This window comes from Gadus macrocephalus, chromosome 11 (genome assembly GCF_031168955.1).
Source record: "Gadus macrocephalus chromosome 11, ASM3116895v1".
Taxonomy (NCBI): domain Eukaryota; kingdom Metazoa; phylum Chordata; class Actinopteri; order Gadiformes; family Gadidae; genus Gadus; species Gadus macrocephalus.
Window position 1 is genome coordinate 22113393 of NC_082392.1, and position 20877 is coordinate 22134269.

General features: G+C 46.0%; 1 protein-coding gene across 4 annotated transcripts; it reads left to right on the plus strand.

Moving 5' to 3' along the window:
• Positions 1–8430: 8430 nt before the first annotated feature.
• Positions 8431–20778, plus strand: rasgef1ba (RasGEF domain family, member 1Ba). 4 transcript variants are annotated; one of them, XM_060065806.1, is made up of 15 exons: positions 8449–8591; positions 9211–9322; positions 9793–10011; positions 10189–10308; positions 10581–10718; positions 13019–13228; positions 13531–13605; positions 13939–14010; positions 15589–15691; positions 16787–16866; positions 17144–17239; positions 18172–18267; positions 19156–19279; positions 19551–19623; positions 19856–20778. In XM_060065806.1, the coding sequence occupies exons 3-15, from the start codon at positions 9802–9804 to the stop codon at positions 19878–19880; spliced, it is 1422 nt and encodes a 473-aa protein (XP_059921789.1). In that variant the 5' UTR covers positions 8449–8591; positions 9211–9322; positions 9793–9801; the 3' UTR covers positions 19881–20778. The 4 variants fall into 4 exon arrangements, with proteins under 4 accessions (XP_059921787.1, XP_059921788.1, XP_059921789.1 ...); XM_060065807.1 differs by having other exon boundaries at positions 9229–9322; XM_060065804.1 differs by lacking the exon at positions 9211–9322 and having other exon boundaries at positions 8431–8591.
• Positions 20779–20877: the final 99 nt, after the last annotated feature.

Consider the following 20877-nt stretch of genomic DNA (forward strand, 5'->3'; position numbering starts at 1 on the left):
GACTCATTCGCTGACGTCACTCACACACACACACACACACACACACACACACACACACACACACACACACACACACACACACACACACACACACACACACACACACACACACACACACACACACACACAGACATTCTCGCGCACACACATACGCCACACTCGTAACAGTACCCCCACTCTGGATGACAATCAAAACAGATTTTTCACTCCAGCACAATAATACACACCAACATGTCCATACAGATATACAGCCCCCATACACATTCAATCTAGTTCAAAGGATGCAGTATAACTAGTGGTGGTTGGTGGTGGTTAGTGAGGTCCCCCCTTCACTTTAGGCGTCTTTGAGTGTTATTAATTATTATTATTCTTCATGTTTAACCTCTGTTTTCCTTTTATTCCTAGTCTGTTTTACATAGTTTTGAATGATGACTATATGCTCTGTAAGGTGACCTTGGGTGTCTTGAAAGGCGCCTCTAAATTAAATGTATTATTATTATTATTATTAACTAGTAGGTGTCGATTTAAGAGGAATGACGATAAAGTGTAGCTTGTAGACTAAAAGTGCAAAGGCAAGAATTTAACAGTGTGTTGCGTTTAGTGCACATATTACAGTTGAGCAGAACAAATCCTGAAAAGGCATTACAATACCCATCGCTCAGACTACGAGTAGAAGATATAATTAGCATTTTAAAGGATAATAGTAGTTCTCTGTAATTACTCAAAATATTAACAGAAAAAGGCAAACCTGCAGAACCAAATGCAGTTTACCCCATAGTGCATACAACAACCATTACGTCAAGTTTTTCTTTCTTTTTTTAAGTATAGAAAATAACAATTAGCTGGAAGAGCCTATAACAGTTGACTTTGTATCAAACTTATATATTTTTTTACCTTTAAGTTCTCTTTTCTTTTTTTTATATATATATATTATATATTCTTTACCAAGAGAAATACAAAACATAAGCAATAAGCAACTTATTATTGTTTTTAAACATTGTAAACATTGCCCTTAAAGTCTTGGAACTGCCCATGAACACGGGCGCTCAGTGAGCCGGGCGCTCAGTGAGCCACCCACTCACCAAACTGAGTCGTGGTCTACGCCTGCGCTGGGGCCTTTGAGAACGAGGGCTCTGAGGGTGCTGCACTGCCGCACAACCCCCACTGTCCTTTAACTCCACAGGAACGGAGGAGTCAAGGTGAGTGGTGGAGTGGTGAGAAGCAGCAGCTACAGGGATGTCCACAGCTGGATCTGATGAGGGAAAGCTGGAGCTGTCATCAGTGTTGGAGAAGAGCTGGGGCAGACCCAGTAGAGTGTCAGCAGGATCTACGTCGTCTGGGGGTGACACCTCCATTGGTGTCCAGCTCTGGGCTTGCTCCAGGGCCCAAGTATTGTCCAGTGGGTCCCGGCAGCGATAAGGCTTTAGCTGATCGTGGTGAACCACCTTTACTTTAGTCTTTGGCCCTTTCTGGATTCGATAAACCAGGTCGTCCAACTGACCCAGAACGAAGAATGGCCCTTCGTAAGATGGGAGGAACTTCCTCACTCTGTTCTTGAATTTTTTTGTTCCTTTGATGAGGTACCACACAGCATCACCAACGTTGTAATGTGTGCGGCAACAGTTCTTGTCATATTGTCTCTTTGCACGTTCCACAGACTCTCCGAGAGCATCTCTGGTGATTTGGTGCGCCAGCTCCAGTCGCTCTCGAAGGTGCTGGACATACTCAGGGGCTGAGGGAGCTGGTTCAGGGTCCGGCGGCAGGCCGGATACAATGTCTACTGGCTCACTCACTTCCCGGCCAAACATTATGTAGTTCGGGGTGAAACCAGTTGAACTGTGCTTTGTTGCTCTGTAGGCCATGACAGCGTAGGGAATCATGAGGTCCCAATCCCAGTGGCAACGCTCGGCTGTCGTGGCCAGGATCTTTTGCAGTGTGGCATTGAACCTTTCAACTTGACCATCGGACTGAGGACGGAAAGGTGTGGTGTGTGTTTTGTCGATCCCGAACAGCGTGCACAATTCCTGGAACACCTCAGACTCGAAGTTCCGGCCTTGGTCGCTGTGCAGTGTCTGCGGGGCTCCATAGCGACACACCCACTTGGAGGCGACCACTTCAGCCACAGTTACAGCTTGTTCGTTAGGTAGGGGAAAAGCTTAGACTCATTTTGTGAAATAGTCCTGTATTACCAGCACATATCTGTTGTGGCGTTCGGTCTCATTCAGTGGCCCCATAATATCCAAAGCGATGCGCTCCATAGGCACTCAGACTCGAACAGTGCCCATGGGGGCTTGTGGTGTCTTCCGTGGCATGGCTTTTGATGCGCAGCTGGTGCAGGTGTTACACCACAGGGCGACGTCCTCCCTCATTCTGTACCAGAAGTATCGGGTTTGCAGCCGAGCTACCGTGCGCTCTACACCAAAATGTCCGCCAACTTGTCCCTCATGCATCTGTCTCATGATGTCTGGCCGGAAGGTGCGGGGCAGCACTACTTGTGGATAGAATTGGGTATCGTCCAGGCAGTAGAAACGTCTAACTAGCACTCCATCTCTGATGTAGAGGCGTTTCCACTGGCTCCATTATGTCTTTGTGGCTGGGCTGCATGGTGAGACTGTTACCCATGCAGGACGCTCTCCGCTGGTTTCCAACCAGGTTCTGATGGGTGCAATGTCTGCGTCGTCTTCCTGGGCTTGTCGCAGCTCCTCCAGGGACCAACCACCAAACAGTTCATTTTCTTTTGACTTAGTCAGGAATATTTTCTCGGGGGACTTTAAGTTGTTAGAGTCAGCTGGCAGGGCCTTGTCTACCCCCACTAGACTTGCTTCTGCGGGAGCTGGGTGTCTCTCTACCCCCACTGGACTCAGCATCGCCTGGTTGATGTCAGAGTCCAAATTGCACTGCACAGCCTGGTGACTGATGTTCAACTGAGGAGGAGATGGGCTGGGGAGCTTACAAGGACAGGACTGACGGCAGGGTCTCCGGGAGAGGCTGTCTGCGTTGCCGTGAAGCTGGCCAGGGCGATGGATGATCTCGAAGTTGTATTCGCCAAGTCTCTCGAGCTACCTGGCGAGCTGTCCCTCAGGCTCCTTCATTCTTGTTAGCCACCGAAGGCTGCTGTGGTCGGTGCGCACCGTGAAGCGCCGCCCTAGGAGATACTGACGAAAGTGTGACGTGAAGTCGACCACGGCTAGCAGTTCTCGCCGTGTGGTACAGTAATTCTGTTCAGTTGTGGACAGCTTGCGGCTTCCATAGGCTAGCACACGTTCCACACCCTGCTGAACCTGCGAGAGAACAGCGCCGATACCAACATCGCTGGCGTCTGTGTCTAGTATCATGTTGCCTTGGTCGAGTGGGTAGCCCAGGATTGGCGCGGTCGTTAGCAAGCCTTTGAGTTCATTAAATGCCGCCTGGCATTCCTCAGACCAACGAAACTGGGCATGTTTCTTGGTCAGGGCATGGAGAGGTTCTGCAATGGAAGCAAAGTCTTTAACGAACCGCCGATAGTAAGATGCATGGCCCACAAAGCGACGGACATCTTGGAGTGACGTCGGTGTTGGCCAGTCCTGCACTTTCTGGACTTTGTTGGGGTCAGTGGCCACACTGCTCTCTGAAACGATGTGACCCAGGTAGGCTACTTGGCGGCGGAAGAGGCAGCACTTAGACGGTTTTAGTTTCAGTTTGGCCTGGTCGAGACGACTGAAAACCTGGCCCAGCCGCTGCAGCATCTGCGGAACGTCGCTGCCCAAAACGATGATGTCGTCCAGGTACACTAGGCAGGTCTCCCACTGCATGCCGGCCAGCACCCGGTCCATCAAGCGCTGGAATGTCGCCGGAGCATTACACAGTCCAAATGGCATGACATTCCATTCAAACAGTCCACTTTTGGTGCAGAATGCTGCTGCTTTGCGTGCTCTTGGGGTCAGTTCGACTTGCCAGTAGCCGGCCGCGAGGTCAAGGGTGCTGAACCACTTGGCATCAGAGAGGGTGTCCAGCGTGTCCTGGATGCGGGGCAGAGGATATGCATCTTTAATCGTGTAGTCATTCAGGCCTCTATAGTCTATGCAGAGGCGGTATGTCCCATCTTTTTTCTTTACCATCACTATGGGCGATGCCCAACTGCTGTTGCTGCGGCGGGCCAGCCCCGCCCCCAGGCTCTGTTGGATTTGTTGGTCAGCATCCTGTTGTTTCTCCAACGCCATCCGGCGTGGTGGTTGCTTGACTGGGAGGCCTGGCATGGTTACGATGTCATGCTGAACCAGGCTGGTCCTGCTGAGGTCAGTGGGTCCTGTGGAGAACACATTCTCATAGGTGCACAGCAGCTGAGCTAGCCGCAGCTGCTCCTCTTGGTTAAGCTCAGTAGAGCTCTGGGCATAGAGCTCCTGTAGGTGCTGGGGGACCGGAGGGCGGCTGCTGACAGTCTGTTCAGGCTGGTTGTGGGCAACCGCGTTTGCAGGCTGCAGAACCTTTACCGGCTGGAGGAGTCCCACGATGGCCCCCTTTTTAATGGTTACGGCACTGTTGCCTGGATTGAAGATGCGGAGGGGCATGGTCATATGGGGCTGAGCTTCCACTAAAACTCGGGCCACTAACAGTCTGTGTTTTTCAACAAAGCCTTTGGTGGGGCTCAGCATCAATCCCCCTTCAACTGGATCTTTAAGGTGGATGTTGCCTCTTACCACAAACTCCTGCCCAGCCTCCAGCACCACCGTCCGGGCCACTCTCACTGAGTGCGCCTTTGGTTTGTTTTTGGAATCGAAATACGGCACCTCTTCTCCAAACAGCACAATCCGTTGATTCCCAAAATCAAGACGTGCCTGGGCCTGGCTCAGGAATGGATGGCCCAGCAGGGCTTCGTCACCAGCTATATCAGCAACCAGGAAGAGGACGCTCACCTGACGGTTGTTGATCTGGACAGGGATGTGAGCTTCGCCGAGCACGGGTATGTCACCAGGCCCAACACCGATCAGAGTCTCTACGATGGATGACTGAAGTGGAGGCCTGACATCTGGATGAATGGCGTTGTAATGACACAGAGGAAAAACACTTTTCCGAGCCCCACTGTCCAAAACAGCGCACACTTCTAGGTCGTACATAATCATGTGAATGTTCATTTCTTGACCCTGGGCCTTAAGGTGAAGCACAGCTGACCTTGAGCTTTGAGGTGACATGGTTGAAGTTAGAGCCCTAGTTGCATTTCTTGGTGAGGGGCAATTTCTCTTCATGTGACCCAGGCCTGAACAGTTGTGACACCGAATCTCAACCATTTAATGTCTCTGGGGCTTTTACCTCTATATGGTGTGTGACTGTGGCTGGAAGACGCAGGTTTAAAGATGGCTGATGGGGGCGCTATAGCCGTCTTTAATTCCTCTTCGTCGGTTCCCTCTCTGATCACCATAGCACGGGGCCTGCGCTCAGCTATGTCACAGGCTCCTGAGTGCATGAGACCGGCGACATATGATGCTGCTCGCTTCATGGTTTCATAGCGATGGGCAATGTCAAAGGCTTGGGCTAATGTTTGTGGGCGCTGCTCTAAAAGCTTTTGTACAATTTCTGCATCCCCTAGAGCATTAGTAAAGACTTCAACTCCTATGGCGTCCTATTCAGCATCAGCCCTGTTGCTGTAGGCTACTGACACTCTCCCGTAGATGTCATCTCGCAAAACATGGAGAGCCTCACCCGGTTTGTGGACACGCTGTCTCAGCTCGATAGCTACTGCAGCTGCATGCTGCGAGGAAGGGCCGTATGCAGTTTCTATCTCCTCCACCAGGCGGACGTAGTCCCACTGGGTGGACCGGGGATTTCTGTGGATGATGGCCCCGGCTGCACCCACCATGCAGAACTTCAACTGGACAGCGATTGTCTTTGCGGACCAGTAGTTAGCTTTAGCACAACTCTCAAACCTGTGCAGGAACTCTGTCCAGGGTGTGGTGCCATCATACTGTCCGGGTCCCTTCGTGGTCGCTCTCAGACCGTAGTCGGGGAGCACAGGGGAGACGTTCCCTCCAGGGCCGATGTCCCTTCGTGGTCGCCAATGTTACACCTTTCCTGTTTCTTGGCTCTCAGACCGTAGTCGGGGAGCACAGGGGAGACGTTCCCTCCAGGGCCGATGTCCTTTCGGGGGTAACACCCTTCACTATAACCGGCAGTGGGTCTGTTTATAGGTCGGAAGACACGGGCACGGATTCTCAGCGTTTGGTACTTTATTCAACAGTACACGTAACTCGAAGAACACAACCGGACTCGTTTAATTCCTCCTAGACTGACACTCGCTCAATCACTCGTTCGTTCATTCGTCGACTCATTCGCTGACGTCACTCACACATACACATACACACACACACACACACACACACACACACACACACACACACACACACACACACACACACACACACACACACGCACACACACACACACACACACACACACACACACACATACACACAGACATTCTCGCGCACACACATACGCCACTTTCGTGACCATACCTAGCAATCTGGAAAAACGGTCACTGCCACGAACAGCCATGGGCGTTGGGCCAGAGACCTTGTAGTGAAGGTGTTTTAATATAGCCTACTGAACAGTTGGAATAAAGTCAATCTTTAATAATTCCGACTGCCGTTTGCCAATGCCAACGTCATTTGTCCCGACTTGCAGAGGGAGTCTGCCGATGGGAAGGACATCGCAACTTCCTGGATTTTGTCAGCGATGTCTACCACAGTGGCACCAGGAAAAACCATACTGCGGGCATTGAAGATTGAGACGTTTCTGATAATGGAGTCATCCAGGATGATTGGGTGATTCATTTACATTGTAGGACAAGCTTCAGTCAGATTGCAATTATGGGATTCTCATTTGAACAACTTGGGGGCGCCATTTGCTAAACAAGCGGACAATGTAGTTTTAGGAAGGATTATGGTTAACGGTTCATAATATTACTCATAATTTAAGAATGTCAGGAATATTGTAACTTTATATCATAGACATTATTGGTTTATAGGAATGTTACTAACATAGCGGTGTGTGTCTGTGTGCGTATGTGCGCGCGTGTGTGTGTGTGTTAGGGCGTGTGCGTTCTATTTAATTGTAATCTCTAGCTTTCTTTATTTATTTTTTGGGGGATTCTGGGGTGATAAGCCAATAGCACTAGCAGAGCTACTAGTAGAATCGATTGCCTACATGTTTATGACTATATTTATGTTATAGTTAAAAATGTTCCCAGGGTCTTCCCTGTTAATCTTTACTTCTTATTATATCTTCAGCAGATGGTATAAACGTGTGTGTTTGTTGATGGTTTGTTGAGCCCAAAGAGCTGGTTGTGCCGTGTGAAGGCCAGGCTGAGACAATGAATCAGCTGGCATGTTCTCAAACCCTCAGTGAACGCAGCATACAGCCTGTGTTGATTTATGTCCTCCCTAAAGAAGGCCCTTTACTGCCCTTCCTACACCCCTACAGACTGTGATATTACTACAGTAGGCCAACTGATATAGAACTTTAGTACTATAGTAGGCCTACTGCTATAGTACATTTACATTTCCGGCATTTAGCAGACGCTTCAAAGCGACTTACAATAAGTACATTTGTCATAAGAAGTGAAACAATCACTGTCGGTACAGTAAAGACGTTCATAGAACCAAGTGCAAGTACTAACAATCGCTAGGCTAGTAGGCTAACCCATTCCCCGTATGCAGCCGGTATAGCAGCTACTGCAGATGCTACACAATTAAGTACTATGAATAAGTACGTATATAAATAACGTACATTAAGTGCGTACAATAAGTGCGTACATAAGGGCCACGACGTACAACGTACAATGGTGGTCTGAAGGGACTGGATGGCTTTGCAGAGTTGTGACTTTGCTTATCGACCTTTGCTTGTAATACTACTATAGTAGGCCTGATATACTGATATAGTACTATAGTAGGCCTACTTCTATAGTACTGCAATACTCCGTAATGCTATACTGCTATAGTACTGCAGTACTCTGTAATGATGTACTGATACTGCAGTACTCCGTTATGCTGTACTGCTATAGTACTTCAGTACTCCTCATTGCTATAGTAGCCTACTGGAGTAGGCCTACTCCCCACCATTCTGCTTAATAGTGTTGACTGCCTGACGACTTCATTAGAATATAATTAGCTGGAATAAACTGAGACAAGCAATATTATGGAACAGTGGTCTATTGATTGCATAGATATCTTGCGCCTACATATGCCCATATTTGGGCTATACTACGTGTATGAGGTGTCGCTGATAAGCAAAAGACAATGGGGATATCCACGTAGCGGAAAAGGAACTGGGGATCTCCACGGTGGTAATGCCATTGTGAGAAATAGAAAGTGATACAGCGGAACAGAGAGCGAGGTGGGCGTGGATCGCGTGTGTGTGCTTCCTCCTCTCTGATTGGACTAAAGAAGATGCTCCAGGGCTCTGGTCGGTTCCTCATCGCACAGCCGCTCAGACTGATGCTGTCCACTCCAATGTAAACTACTACTACTGTCTACTGTACCTGATTGAACTAGAGTTGGTGTTTCTTTGGAGGATTCGCTCTGCCGTGAGAAGGATTTATCGATCTCAAGACCATTCAGGTGAGACTTATTTTCTCCATCTGAGTTCTATTGGCAGGCCAATAACGACTATTAATCAATAATCGTCTTCTTCTAATGAAAAGACTGCTGTTCTGGCAAACAGGAACGATTTTTTCTATCTCAATTGTATTTAATGAATAAGAAGTCCCTTTTTGTTAGACTCTGCAACGTTGTTGACCAGATTGCCTAAACCAGTGTTTTTCAATCTGTGGTACGCGGACCAATAGTCGTACGTGAGGGTCCTGCAGTGCTGTGGGATTGTATTCTTGAATTAGACACATTAAGAATAATAGAAAAAATTATATGTATAATGTTTACAATATATATATCGAAAATGTTTCAGTTATTATAGTATTACGGCTTGTTATTATAAAAAAAATAGAGTCGTTTTTTATTGTTAACAATGCCGTGCAATGTATAACATTGTATTGTTTCACATTGATGTATTTTGTTCATTTGTGTTTGATAGGGTTATGGTTTGACTTTATCTTCTCACTGTCTTCCACTGGCCATGGCCTTCTGCAGTAATGATGGTGTATATAGGGCTTGCTGGCAATCTTTGCTCAGCCACTGCATGTGTATTCTTTTTTTTTTTTACTATTCGCATGGTTTGCGATAGGTCTTGATGACAATATAGTGAAACACCCCAAGTCAAAGGCTGGGGGCCTCTGGCCTCAATCACTTGATAGGTGGATTCTACTTTATCGATGGGTGATCGATACTCTGGCTAGGTGAGAGTTAGTGTTCTTTAGAATAAAATACTGACGGCGTTACAGCCACGTGGAACTGTGCCGTTCATTAATTCTTGTTTTTCCAATACTGTGTTTTAGTGAGAAAATTGTCGCCCAGTCACGTATAAATTACTGAAACTGACTTTGAATATAGACTAATTCACGCTATTGATGACACTATTAAAGAATGTAACATAGCAACATCAAATATTTATAGCATAAATATAATAAACCCAGGAACCCAGGGTGAGGTCTGATCTAAACAATCAGAAGACTCACTCTGCAACCTCCCCCGCATGGAATAAATCAGTACTTAGTTTCTTATTTGACTTCCTTTTTATTTTAATCATACAGGAAAATGACTCATGTCACATGCTTTGTATCTATCTTTGGCGGTTGAATAGCTATTTTCATATCTCTCTTTATCCTATTAGGAAATACCCTCAACCATCTCTACTATATCCCTCCAGGAGGCCAGCATGCCCCAGACTCCGCCCCTCTCTGGCCTGCAGGGGGCTGGTCGGGTCAACCGGTCCCAGACCACAGGGGACCAAGACTACCCAAGCCACTGTTACCATACCAACCAGCAGGACCACCCCAGCCTCTGTTACCATGATACTCAGCTGGTGTCCGGGTCGCTAGATGCCCTCATCCAGCGACTGGTCCCAACGCTCGATTACTACCCTGACGTGAGTCTCCCTTAGCCTTTAACCTGTCGACCCTTAACCAAGCTGCTATCAACTCACTACCCACAGTCAACAATATACACCCTGAACTGACCATCTCTACCCACAATCAACCATATCTACCCTAACCAACCCTTAACCATTGTATCTACTCTTAACCAACACACCTGTCATTCTCAGAGGACGTACATCTTCACCTTCCTACTCAGCTCCCGGCTCTTCGTCCCTCCCGACCAGCTCATGGTCACCGTCTGCCGGCTGGCTTTGGAGCCGCGACACGATGACTCCCAGGTTGACCAGGTACAAAACCCCCCTGCTATCAGGGCCCCAACCGGCCTTTGCGGAATTACTTTGGCTTTCCATGTTATAAGATTACAGTCAGGTTAGTCATAGAACAGACTCATGGAACAGATCTGTTATATTCTATCTGTGTTATATTCTAACCACATCAAATCTGAATTAACCTTTGTATTCCCACTGAAGATTTCTTCATTAGGAGGATTACTGAACTCTTGCCTCAATACCTTGGTGTAATGAAAGAAGTATGATTATCGTTACTGATTTCATTGTAGATGAGGATCGCGGAGCTTGCTCCCAAAATGGTGCAGCTGCTGAGGGAGTGGGCAAGCAGCTTCCCTCACGACTTCCGGGATGAGAGGCTAATAGGCAGCCTGAAGGACCTCACCCAGCACCTGGCCTCCGTAGACCAGGTCTGACCCCTGAGCCTAACCCAGTAACAAAGACCACAAACACCCAGACCCCAATACCCAGACCATGAACACTAAGCCACTAACAACCACAAACACTAATCCACCCAGCCGTTTTAGATAGATAGATAGATAGATAGATAGATAGATAGATAGATAGATAGATAGATAGATAGATAGATAGATAGATAGATAGATAGATAGATAGATAGATAGGTAGGTAGGTAGGTAGGTAGGTAGGTAGGTAGGTAGGTAGGTAGGTAGGTAGGTAGGTAGGTAGGTAGGTAGGTAGGTAGGTAGGTAGATAAATACTTTAATAATCCCAGAGGGAAATTATTTTTGTCACGAACTCCAGATATACAAATAAATAAATATTAAGAATAAAATATAATATAAAATATAACATATATATATCCATATCCATATCCATATATATACATACAAAATAACAAATTTAAGGACAACATAAATATATATACAACACCATATATACATACATATATATATATACATATACACACATACATACACATATATATATATATATATATATATATATATATATATACATACATACATACATACATACATACATACATACATACATACATACATACACATACATACACATACATACACAAAAGACAGCACTGTACAAAAAGAATTGTACAGTATTGTGCAAAAGGTGCAAGAATTATAGTCCTTGTTTGAGGTCAGAGATTACAGAGAGGGACGGTGTCTGACATTCTAAGGGAGGCGTTGTAAATTTTAATGGCCACAGGCAGGAAAGATTTCCTGTGGCGCTCTGTGGTGCATCTGGGTGAGAGGAATCTCCTGCTGAAGGTGCTCCTCTGCAGGGCCAGTGTGTCATAGAGAGGGTGTGAGACATTGTCCAAGATGGACTGAAACCTGGACAGCATCCTCCTCTCTGCCACGGTCGTCAGGGTGTCCAGTTCCTCCCCCACAACATCACCGGCCCTCCTAATCAGTCTTTCAAGTCTGTTGGTGTCTGCAACCCTCATCCAGCGAAGAAGATTGCACTGGCTACAAAAAACAAATACTGTGCACTGTGTCAGCAGCTAGCTAAAATACTGTACTTTACATTATCAGCTAGATAGCTAAGTTACTGTACTCCACATTAGCAGTTAGCAGTCTACCTCTGCTTCCTGGATTCTTCTGTGTTGAGTGCCAGACCGCACACGATGAATCAAGGCTGTGGCATCGAGGTCACCATGCCTAATCAAACCAAAGCAGCAGAAGGGAACCAAAGCGGCCTCAGCTCCGTACTTGTTGCTTATAGAGGATCAACGAGGCTCCCAAGCCCCCCAAACCACGCCGCACATCTCCCAATGTACGACACCCCATCCCTTCCAGAACTCCCGGTTCAAAAGTCATTCTGGAGTTAGGTGGCGAGCTCCAGAGAATGCGCCCAAGGAAGCAGAACATGAATTTATAACTTACACACACACACACTCCCTAAATCAAAGGGTCTATTCCTGGCTGCTGTTGTGTAATAGAGGACATTGGGTCAGTGTGGAGGCCATCTAACAGTGAAGAACAAACCCTGGAGGAGACCCTTTATCTCTGGGTGGGTGGTGTACCCTGGGAGCCAGGGAGGGGCCCCTGGAGGAGTCCCTTTACCTCTGGGCGGGTGGTGTACCCTGGGAGCCAGGGAGGGCACCTGGAGGAGTCCCTTTACCTCTGGGTGGGTGGTGTACCCTGGGAGCCAGGGAGGGCACCTGGAAAAGCCGTTTATCTCTGGGTGGGTGTTGTTGCGTAGAGCTTCACCCTGTCCGATCTACGCCGTCTTCAGTTTAACCAAAACAAAGTGCAGAACATTGCAGGCCGTCTGTATTATTTCTACTTGGAGTTCACGTTAGTTCAAGGATCTTGTGAACTCACAAGATGAGATGAAGTTCATGAGGATCTTTTAAACAGTTGGGAATTGGAACCTGTTCAACATTACATTAAGAGGGGTAGGGATGTTAGGTTTGGGAGTGGTAGAGTTAGGAAAGTAAGGGTAATGGGTTAGGGTTAGGAGGGTTAGGGTAAGGGGTTATAGTTATAGGAGGAATAGAGTGAGGGGTTAGAGTTAGTAGAGTAAAGATGAGGGGTTAGGGTAAAGGGTTAGAGTTAGAAGGGTTAGAGCTAGGAGGGTTAGGGTCAGGGGTTAGAGTAAGGAGGGTTAGGGTCAGGGGTTAGGGGTTAGAGTTAGTAGAGTTAGGGTCAGGAGCTTTGGCGAAATGGGGGTTAGAGTTAGGATTAAGGTTGCAGATGGTAATGAATGGTCGTACCCGCTCTAGGTCTACAGGAAGGCGTTGGGCCAGATCCTCCAGGATGTGATGCAGAGCCTGGCGGTGCAGAGCCGGTACCAGGAGGTCCTGCTGAGGGTCAGGAGTGCGACAGCTGAATGCCGGAGGGTGATGGAGACCAAGTCCCGGGCCCAGAGGGACCTGCTGTCCGTCTGCAACGACCCCTTCACTCTGGCTCAGCAGCTCACGCACATTGAGCTGGTGAGGACCATCCCTAGCTCTGACCTCTAACCCTAACCCCTAGTCCTAACCCCAAGCACTAATCCTAACCCTAACCCTAAACCCAAATCCTAACCCTTACACAGACCCTTATCCCAAGGCCCCCTAGGTCCTTAAGGTCCTGTGTCTCTATTAACTTTCCTATCCCTACTAAATTGTAATAGGTAACGCTCCGTGAAGACACATGTGGTTAGGACGGGGCTAATAGCAGGATCCTTCAGGATTTATGAGGGTGGAATTATGCTTATTGCTATTCAATTAGCTGGTTTGTGTTTTCTCTTCAGGAGAGACTGAGTTACATCGGCCCAGAGGAATTCATTCAGGCGTTGGATCAGAAACCACAGCTGGACAGCAACCAGGTAAACACACATGCAAACACACACACACACACACACACATGCGCACACACACACACACGCACACGCACACGCACACGCACACACACACACACACACACACACACACTGTGTTGGATGTTTCCTCTGCTAAATGAAAGAGGTATCGATGGAATTAGATGAAGAGCAATTAACACAAAAGACCAGACATACTCCATACTAGGTAGAGCAGGGTGTCCAAACCACCAACCATGAGTGGTCGTTACACAATTTGTATGCACTGTGCCATCAGCGATGTTTGTTGAATTTTCTGTTATAAGCTATGTGCTAACCAGATGTTTGTTTGGGTTATTGTAGCCAAGCAACCTTGGAGCGTACGTGGAGTGGTTCAACAGACTCAGCTACCTGGTGGCTACAGATATCTGCACGGTAAATAACCTTCATCTTATCTTGTGGTAAACAAACCGGGAAAACCTGAATGATACTGCTCCAGTTGAAGCAGTGTGTTAAAGGGATACTTCACCGGTGGAGATATGAAGGTTATATGAAGTCAATAATTCTATGTATTATAAATAAATAAATTATATATATAAAAAAAAATAGAAATCGGTTCATCCTAGCCTGAGAAAAGGCAGAAAGTGTCTCTCTGGCTCAAAAGTAAGAAATCTACCACAGTGCATTGCGCTTGCTGCACCGCCCTCCCATTTCCGTTTGGAGGGGGAAGGATCCATGGTAGTGCGAGAAAACTTTGTGGAAACATATCCCCGTGATACGTTGACTAGTTTAGACTTCTGCCCTAGTTTTTTCAAACGCATCATTTTTATATTACTGTACAGCATAAAACCATTTGTTACTGTAGCTCAGAATATCAAGTATTTGTACTCAACCTTTTCTCCCCAGTTGAAATAAGTAACTTATGCAGTAGGCCTACTATAGTTTAACAGCACTTGGGTCAGTAAACAAATCACAACAACCATCATGAATTTGAAGTTTTATTCATGAAAAAATTTGAACGATTTACAAAAATAAAATTAATAATAATAAAATTAGCAAAGCAAAATAAAAATTATACCGTGAGTAGCCTATACAGCATTACACAGGCTTCAAGCTCACGTATCGTAGCCTATGCTCTGTCAATAAGATCGGCTACTTTCGGATAACTACATTGTCACGTTCCCCGGGACTCAAAACTATTGTAGCCAATTTGTTCGTAAAAAAACAAACACTATGCTCAGACGTCTGTATCTCCTGGCGGGCTTTGGCTGGCGTTCCCAGTTCACTTTCTGGGTCCGTAAATATGTATCCAATACCCAACTGTTCACCTAGGCGTAAAGCCTGGGTGAGAGGTTACACACATGGCCCCACGCTCGCCAGATTCAGCCATTTATTCTAGAAGAAACTAGCATTGCTGAAATTCGCTGCAGCACAGGGACTCTGTGTTAGTGTCTGTAGGCGAACAGAGCAAACCGGCGCGCTCCGGCTCCTCGTCCACGCCGCAGCAGCCTCCTCCTCTATTTGTGTCAATTCTTCCTGGCTGTATTCTGGCTCGTACTAATAGCCCTGAATGTCCAAATCCAGTAATAGATTTTCAAAATCCTCTTTGGCAGTTTCACATTGCAAATTTGTTCTTGCGGTGAAGAAACATGGCGCACATTGTGTTTACATCTCGTACGGGAGCTCCCGCCCCCCCTCATTCCTTATTGGTAGGCTCACAAATTTGGGGAACCAGTGGTTTGTAGTCCTCGGCCCTTCTAGCAGGCAAGCAAAGTTCTCCCGAGATTACATCAAACGCGTCATTTGACGTCATCTCGGGAGAAAATTTTATCAGGAAAGCTGGGCCAAGGGAAGACTGGGTTAGACTGAGGAAAAAAAACACGTATTTTTTTACATTACAAAAGCGATTTTATAATGATAGAACACGGGTTCTGAATGGTTGAAGGATCCCTTTAAGTCGAGTTATGCTAGGTGGCTCGCTAGTAACTAACTATTATTTGTTTTGTTCTGCAGGCTGTGAAGAGGAAGACCAGAGCCAGGGTGACAGAGTTTTTCATTGATGTGGCGAGAGAATGCCTCAACATCGGGAACTTTAATTCCCTCATGGCCATCCTCTGTAAGACACTTTTATTATTCTTATTGTTCTTATTGATTTTGCTGTTGTTATGAGGTGGACTGGGTCGGGTGGAGTGTGTGTGTGTGTGTGTGTGTGTGCATGTGTCTGTCTGTCTGTCTGTCTGTCTGTCTGTCTGTCTGTCTGTCTGTCTTTCTGTCTGTCTGTCTGTCTGTCTGTGTGTGTGTGTGTGTGTGTGTGTGTGTGTGTGTGTGTGTGTGTGTGTGTGTGTGTGTGTGTGTGTGCGTGTGCGTGTGTGTGTTGGGATAACCCCACATATGGCGTGTAGACAGAGAGGGGAAGGGGGAGGGGTAAGGGTAGCTGGTCCTTCCAGACTCTCGTACTTTATTTCATTTGTACAGAGAGTCTGGACCTAATTGACAAACGTTAACTCACTTGAAGGTGTCTGTTGAAGTTTAAAACTATTGGATCAGCCCTGTGCTACTCTGGATCTGCCATAACCAATCGCTAATGTTTGGCCGGGAATCACGTTGCGCGCAGGCTGTAAACAAACCAATCACCGTCCGTGCGTGAAGATGTCCGTCAACGAGAGCTGACTTTAACGTCATTGATTTCAGCAACTCCCTCTGTTCACTGATTGGACTCAGACAATTTAGATGGAGAAAACCCACTAACATACCGCAGACCCAGACCTATTACTGAAGGGAAATTCAAATTGAGCGAAAGTACTTAGGCGGGCGGAGCCAGGCTAGGGTAAGGTTAGCCTCCTTAGGACGGCCAGCTGTCCTAGCTCCTCTGAGACAGAGGAGCTCTCTCTCTCTCTCTCTCTCTCTCTCTCTCTCTCTCTCTCTATAATGGGGATGAATAAATACACACACACACACACACACACACACACACACACACACACACACACACACACACACACACACACACACACACACGCAAACACACACATCTTAGGCTACTAACAAATGGGAGCAGAGCATGTGTTAATTATATATTTTCCTACTCCTAAAACTCATGTCAAATACTATACAGACATATCAATATAAATATAAAAGTGATGGTGCATGAGTGCACTTGTATCTCGTCAGCATGTCGGAATGATCCAGTAAAAAGACGTTTTTCTTTCAGCTGGGATGACCATGGGTTCTGTGTCGCGGTTGAAAAAGACCTGGGGGAAAGTGAAGACCGCCTCTTTTGATATCCTTGAAGTAGGTCCTGTCTGGTTCTCACAGTAGAATAATATTATTAATAGTTCATTAGTATTTTCCACCTTCATTGTTTTCTCTTCTTCATGGAGAGTAACATTCAGGTCTCTTTTAACCTTTCCTTCCTTCCCTCATTCCTTCATTCCTTGCTCCCTCTGTGCTGTCACCTCTGGTCTGAGATCAATCAGAGCTTGTGAGCCATGCAGTCTTCTTTTTTGTTCTCCTATTTAAATATTCATCAGCATAGCATTTAATTACTAATTTCTGTCACTCTCCCCAGCACCAGATGGATCCTTCCAGTAACTTCTCTAACTACAGAAGATCCCTGCAAGGCGCTCTGCAGAGGTCCCTGAGCGCCACCAGCCCCAGAGAGAAGGTGAGGAACCACAGCCTCGCTCTGAACAGGGCCTGAGGTTTCCAGCTTTACCCACAGCCCAGGGACCCGGGATGCTGTGGGAAATGGTCTTATGCAAAACACATTATCTTCTCTGTGTGCCATGACAAATGCCGCTGCCTAGGTTAGTGTTGGGTTAGCTAAACGAATCTAATGGAAGTTGGCCAGCAGAGATTATTGCCAGAATAGGGGCATTGGTGGCTAGCAGCTAGCAGACTTAGCTCTCTGGGGCATGGTGGCTTTGACGACAATTACAATAATTATAATATAATCATTATAATAATTAAGATAATAGAAAGTGTTTCTGAGAAGGTCTTCTCTTCTTGAAAGATCTCAGGAAGGTTTACACTTTTCATCTTGAAATGGCTGGCCACGGTAAATGCTACATTCTGCTCGCACTTTCCAGCAGTACATTTTCAGTCGCGCAGCGGGGAAACACAAAAAGGTGAATACTCAGATGGCCACACATATTCGGTGGCTACAAGTGGTGGATATAGGAAGTATCACCGTGCAAGCTTAATTCAGTGGGGCATGCACCGGTGACAGTAATCTGAGACGGGCAGTACAGTAGGGGAACCTTTGCCTATCATCAACCAAAGAAACATAATTTTTTGTTTGCTGTGGCGCTGTCCATGGGGTTGGAAAGGTGCATACACTAGGCGTTGTTATCTCTGAAATAATTAAGAAGGGTGTGGGCATAAGCACACACATGTGGGACATACATAAGCATGTGCATGAAAAGTACACTGCACGGTTACTATGTGGGTGAATGATAGGTAGAAGTGAGCTATGTAGTTCAGTAACTTATCTGTTGCTCTTACGACGACAACATCCCTTTTATAATTTCAGTAAAAACATTTCTCTCTCTCTCTCTCTCTCTCTCTCTCTCTCTCTCTCTCTTTCTCTCTCTACAGGTTGTCATTCCATTCTTCAGCTTGTTGATTAAGGACCTATACTTCCTCAACCAGAGTTCTCCCAGTCGCCTGGCCAACGGACATGTCAACTTCACGGTATTGTCCCTTAGCCAATCAGGCGCTTCGTCTCCGCTGTGCAATGTGGCCTAGGTCCCGTGTCGTCATGGTTATAACAACAAAATTATGAAGTTGTCTTATTCTCAGCTGTGTGTACATGGAATTTACAATATTCTGAGTGGCGAGCATATGGTATAATCTTTATGATGACAGAATACAATTGTTTTTGTTTATATGGAAGTTCTACCACCAAATTAAAACCACTGTACTATGACAATACCACCACAGTACTACCACATTACTACCATTATCTTAGGGCAATGTCTGAATTGTTTAGCTTATTCAGTAGTTTTTGTCGGTATGTGTTATATTGTTTGTATTGGTTAGTATTGTTACGTGTATTAGTTTTGTGTGTTAATGTTAGTATTTGTTAATATTGGTTTGTATTAGTACTTGATAGTATTAATTAGAATTTGCTCTGTGCTGTAGTATTACTTAGTATTAGCATGTGTTAGGAATATTATAAGTTAATATGTGTTAGTATGAGTAAGTATAAGAAAGAATGTGTGAATATTAGTATCAGTTAGTATTAGTTAGTATTTCTCTCTAATGTAGAAGCTCCGAGAGCTGTTGAGGCAGCTTGGGAAGGTGATGTTATTAGCCAGGGTCCGTTTTTTAACTCATCCACCCCGGGACCTAGTTTCAGAAAAGTGTGTTTTTGGGCACCGAAAAAGCCGGATCCGTCTAGACGGTCGGCCCAAACGCACAAGACTTATGCGTTTTCACCCAAAAATCGGTTCTGTTTGAACAAGGCCTTAGTACTACTATTAGTATAGGTTGTATTTTGTCTTTACTGCAGAAGCTCAACAGCTTGGCTGGGAGTGGTGATGTTAGTATTTTATGTTTACTATTTTCTCCCTCCTGCAGAAGCTACAGGAAGTGTCGCGGCAGCTCCGGGAGGTGATGCGGTGGCAGGAGGTGGAGAGTCCATTCCAGATGAACTGCCGGATCCAGACGTTCCTGCTCACCACACCTGTCCTTAACGAGGACGGTAGGTCCATTATATTCACTCAACCTAACCAGCAGCCAATCAAAAGACATCGTCTTAATGTCTGCCGGTTGGGAGCCACCCCTTGGCTGCTTTTAACAATGGTTCCAATGTGTGTGTTTGTGTGTGTGTGTTAGTGTGAGTGTGTGTGTGTTAATGTATATTTGTTTTTAAGTGTGTGTGTGTCTTTGTGTGTATTGGGTGTATTAATGTGTGTTGGTCGATGTGTTCATGTGTGTATATTAATGCGTGTGTGTTTATCTGTGAATTTTAGCACTGTATCTTGCCTCCTATGAGAGTGAACGACCAGAGAACAACACAGAGAAGCACCGATGGCAAACCCTCAGGTACACACACATTAACCTCATTATTCACTCACACACACACACACACACACACACACACACTCCCGCGCACGCACGCACACACACACACACACACACACACACACACACACACACACACACACACACACACACACACACACACACACACACACACACACACACACACACACACACACACACACACACACACACACCAGCATGCTTTGCTAATTGAGGTGTGTTCTCCTTTCAGGTCCTCTTTACTGAACAGGCTCTGAACTCCCAGTGCCAACACCAAACCCACTCCCCTCTCCAGGAGCCCCCCTTATCTGGGCCCTTTTCTAAGGACCCCAGCCAGTGGTGTCCTGGCCATCAGGCATAGCCTACTGGGACCAAACCCAGCCGCCGCATCGGTCGGCCGGGGGACTGTCTCTCTGAGTCATTCGGGCTGCACATGAGAGTGTGCTAAGTTAGTTAATGTGCATTAACATTCTAGACAAATGCAATGTAGTGCATCAGAGGGATGGCCAAAAAAAGCCATCAACAAGAAAATGTCATAGGGACAGATTTTGAAATTATTCAAAAAAAAGGAAGCAGGCTTTACTGGCACAGTACCCTTCTAAGGAGTGGTGGATAATCAAGGCTGAATCTTGTTCCCAGCACACCACTAACCACAACAATAGCCAACGCTGCAGTTAAGTCTATTTGTCCTGCTGAGTGTAGAGGTTAGCTGCTACCTGACTTTAGCCCCGTCTTTCCTAAAGTAAAATCAAATGTTTCTAAAATAAACATTTTTAGAAACAAAGTAGTGTGCTGTAATCTATTATTTTTACTGTGTAAAATTATGCTTATTATTGCAGTCTGGTTGTCACTGTTTGCAGTGAATTACTGTTGTTTCATCGTATTTAATTTGTGCTCAGTAGGCTACATTAAATCAAATAAAATAATTATTTTAAATATCGAAATTGTTTGTAGGCTAGCCTACAACAAACACTTGGCTAGCCTCCTAGCTTAATCCGGGAACACAGCTAACTAGGTCATACACAAATCTTGTGATTTGTTTTATTTTCCAATAGGTTTTATACATTTTGTTACTACTTTTACCAGAATAGAACATTCCTTTTTAACGTTTTTATTGTGTCGGCCTTAGGGTTAATAAATTAATGCTGACACAAATTGTGTGAGTGTGACTTCTCGTTTATTCATGCAACCCCAAATGGAATCCAGATCTGTGGCGCCACCACGTGGGTGACTGGGGTAATGACAGTATGCAGC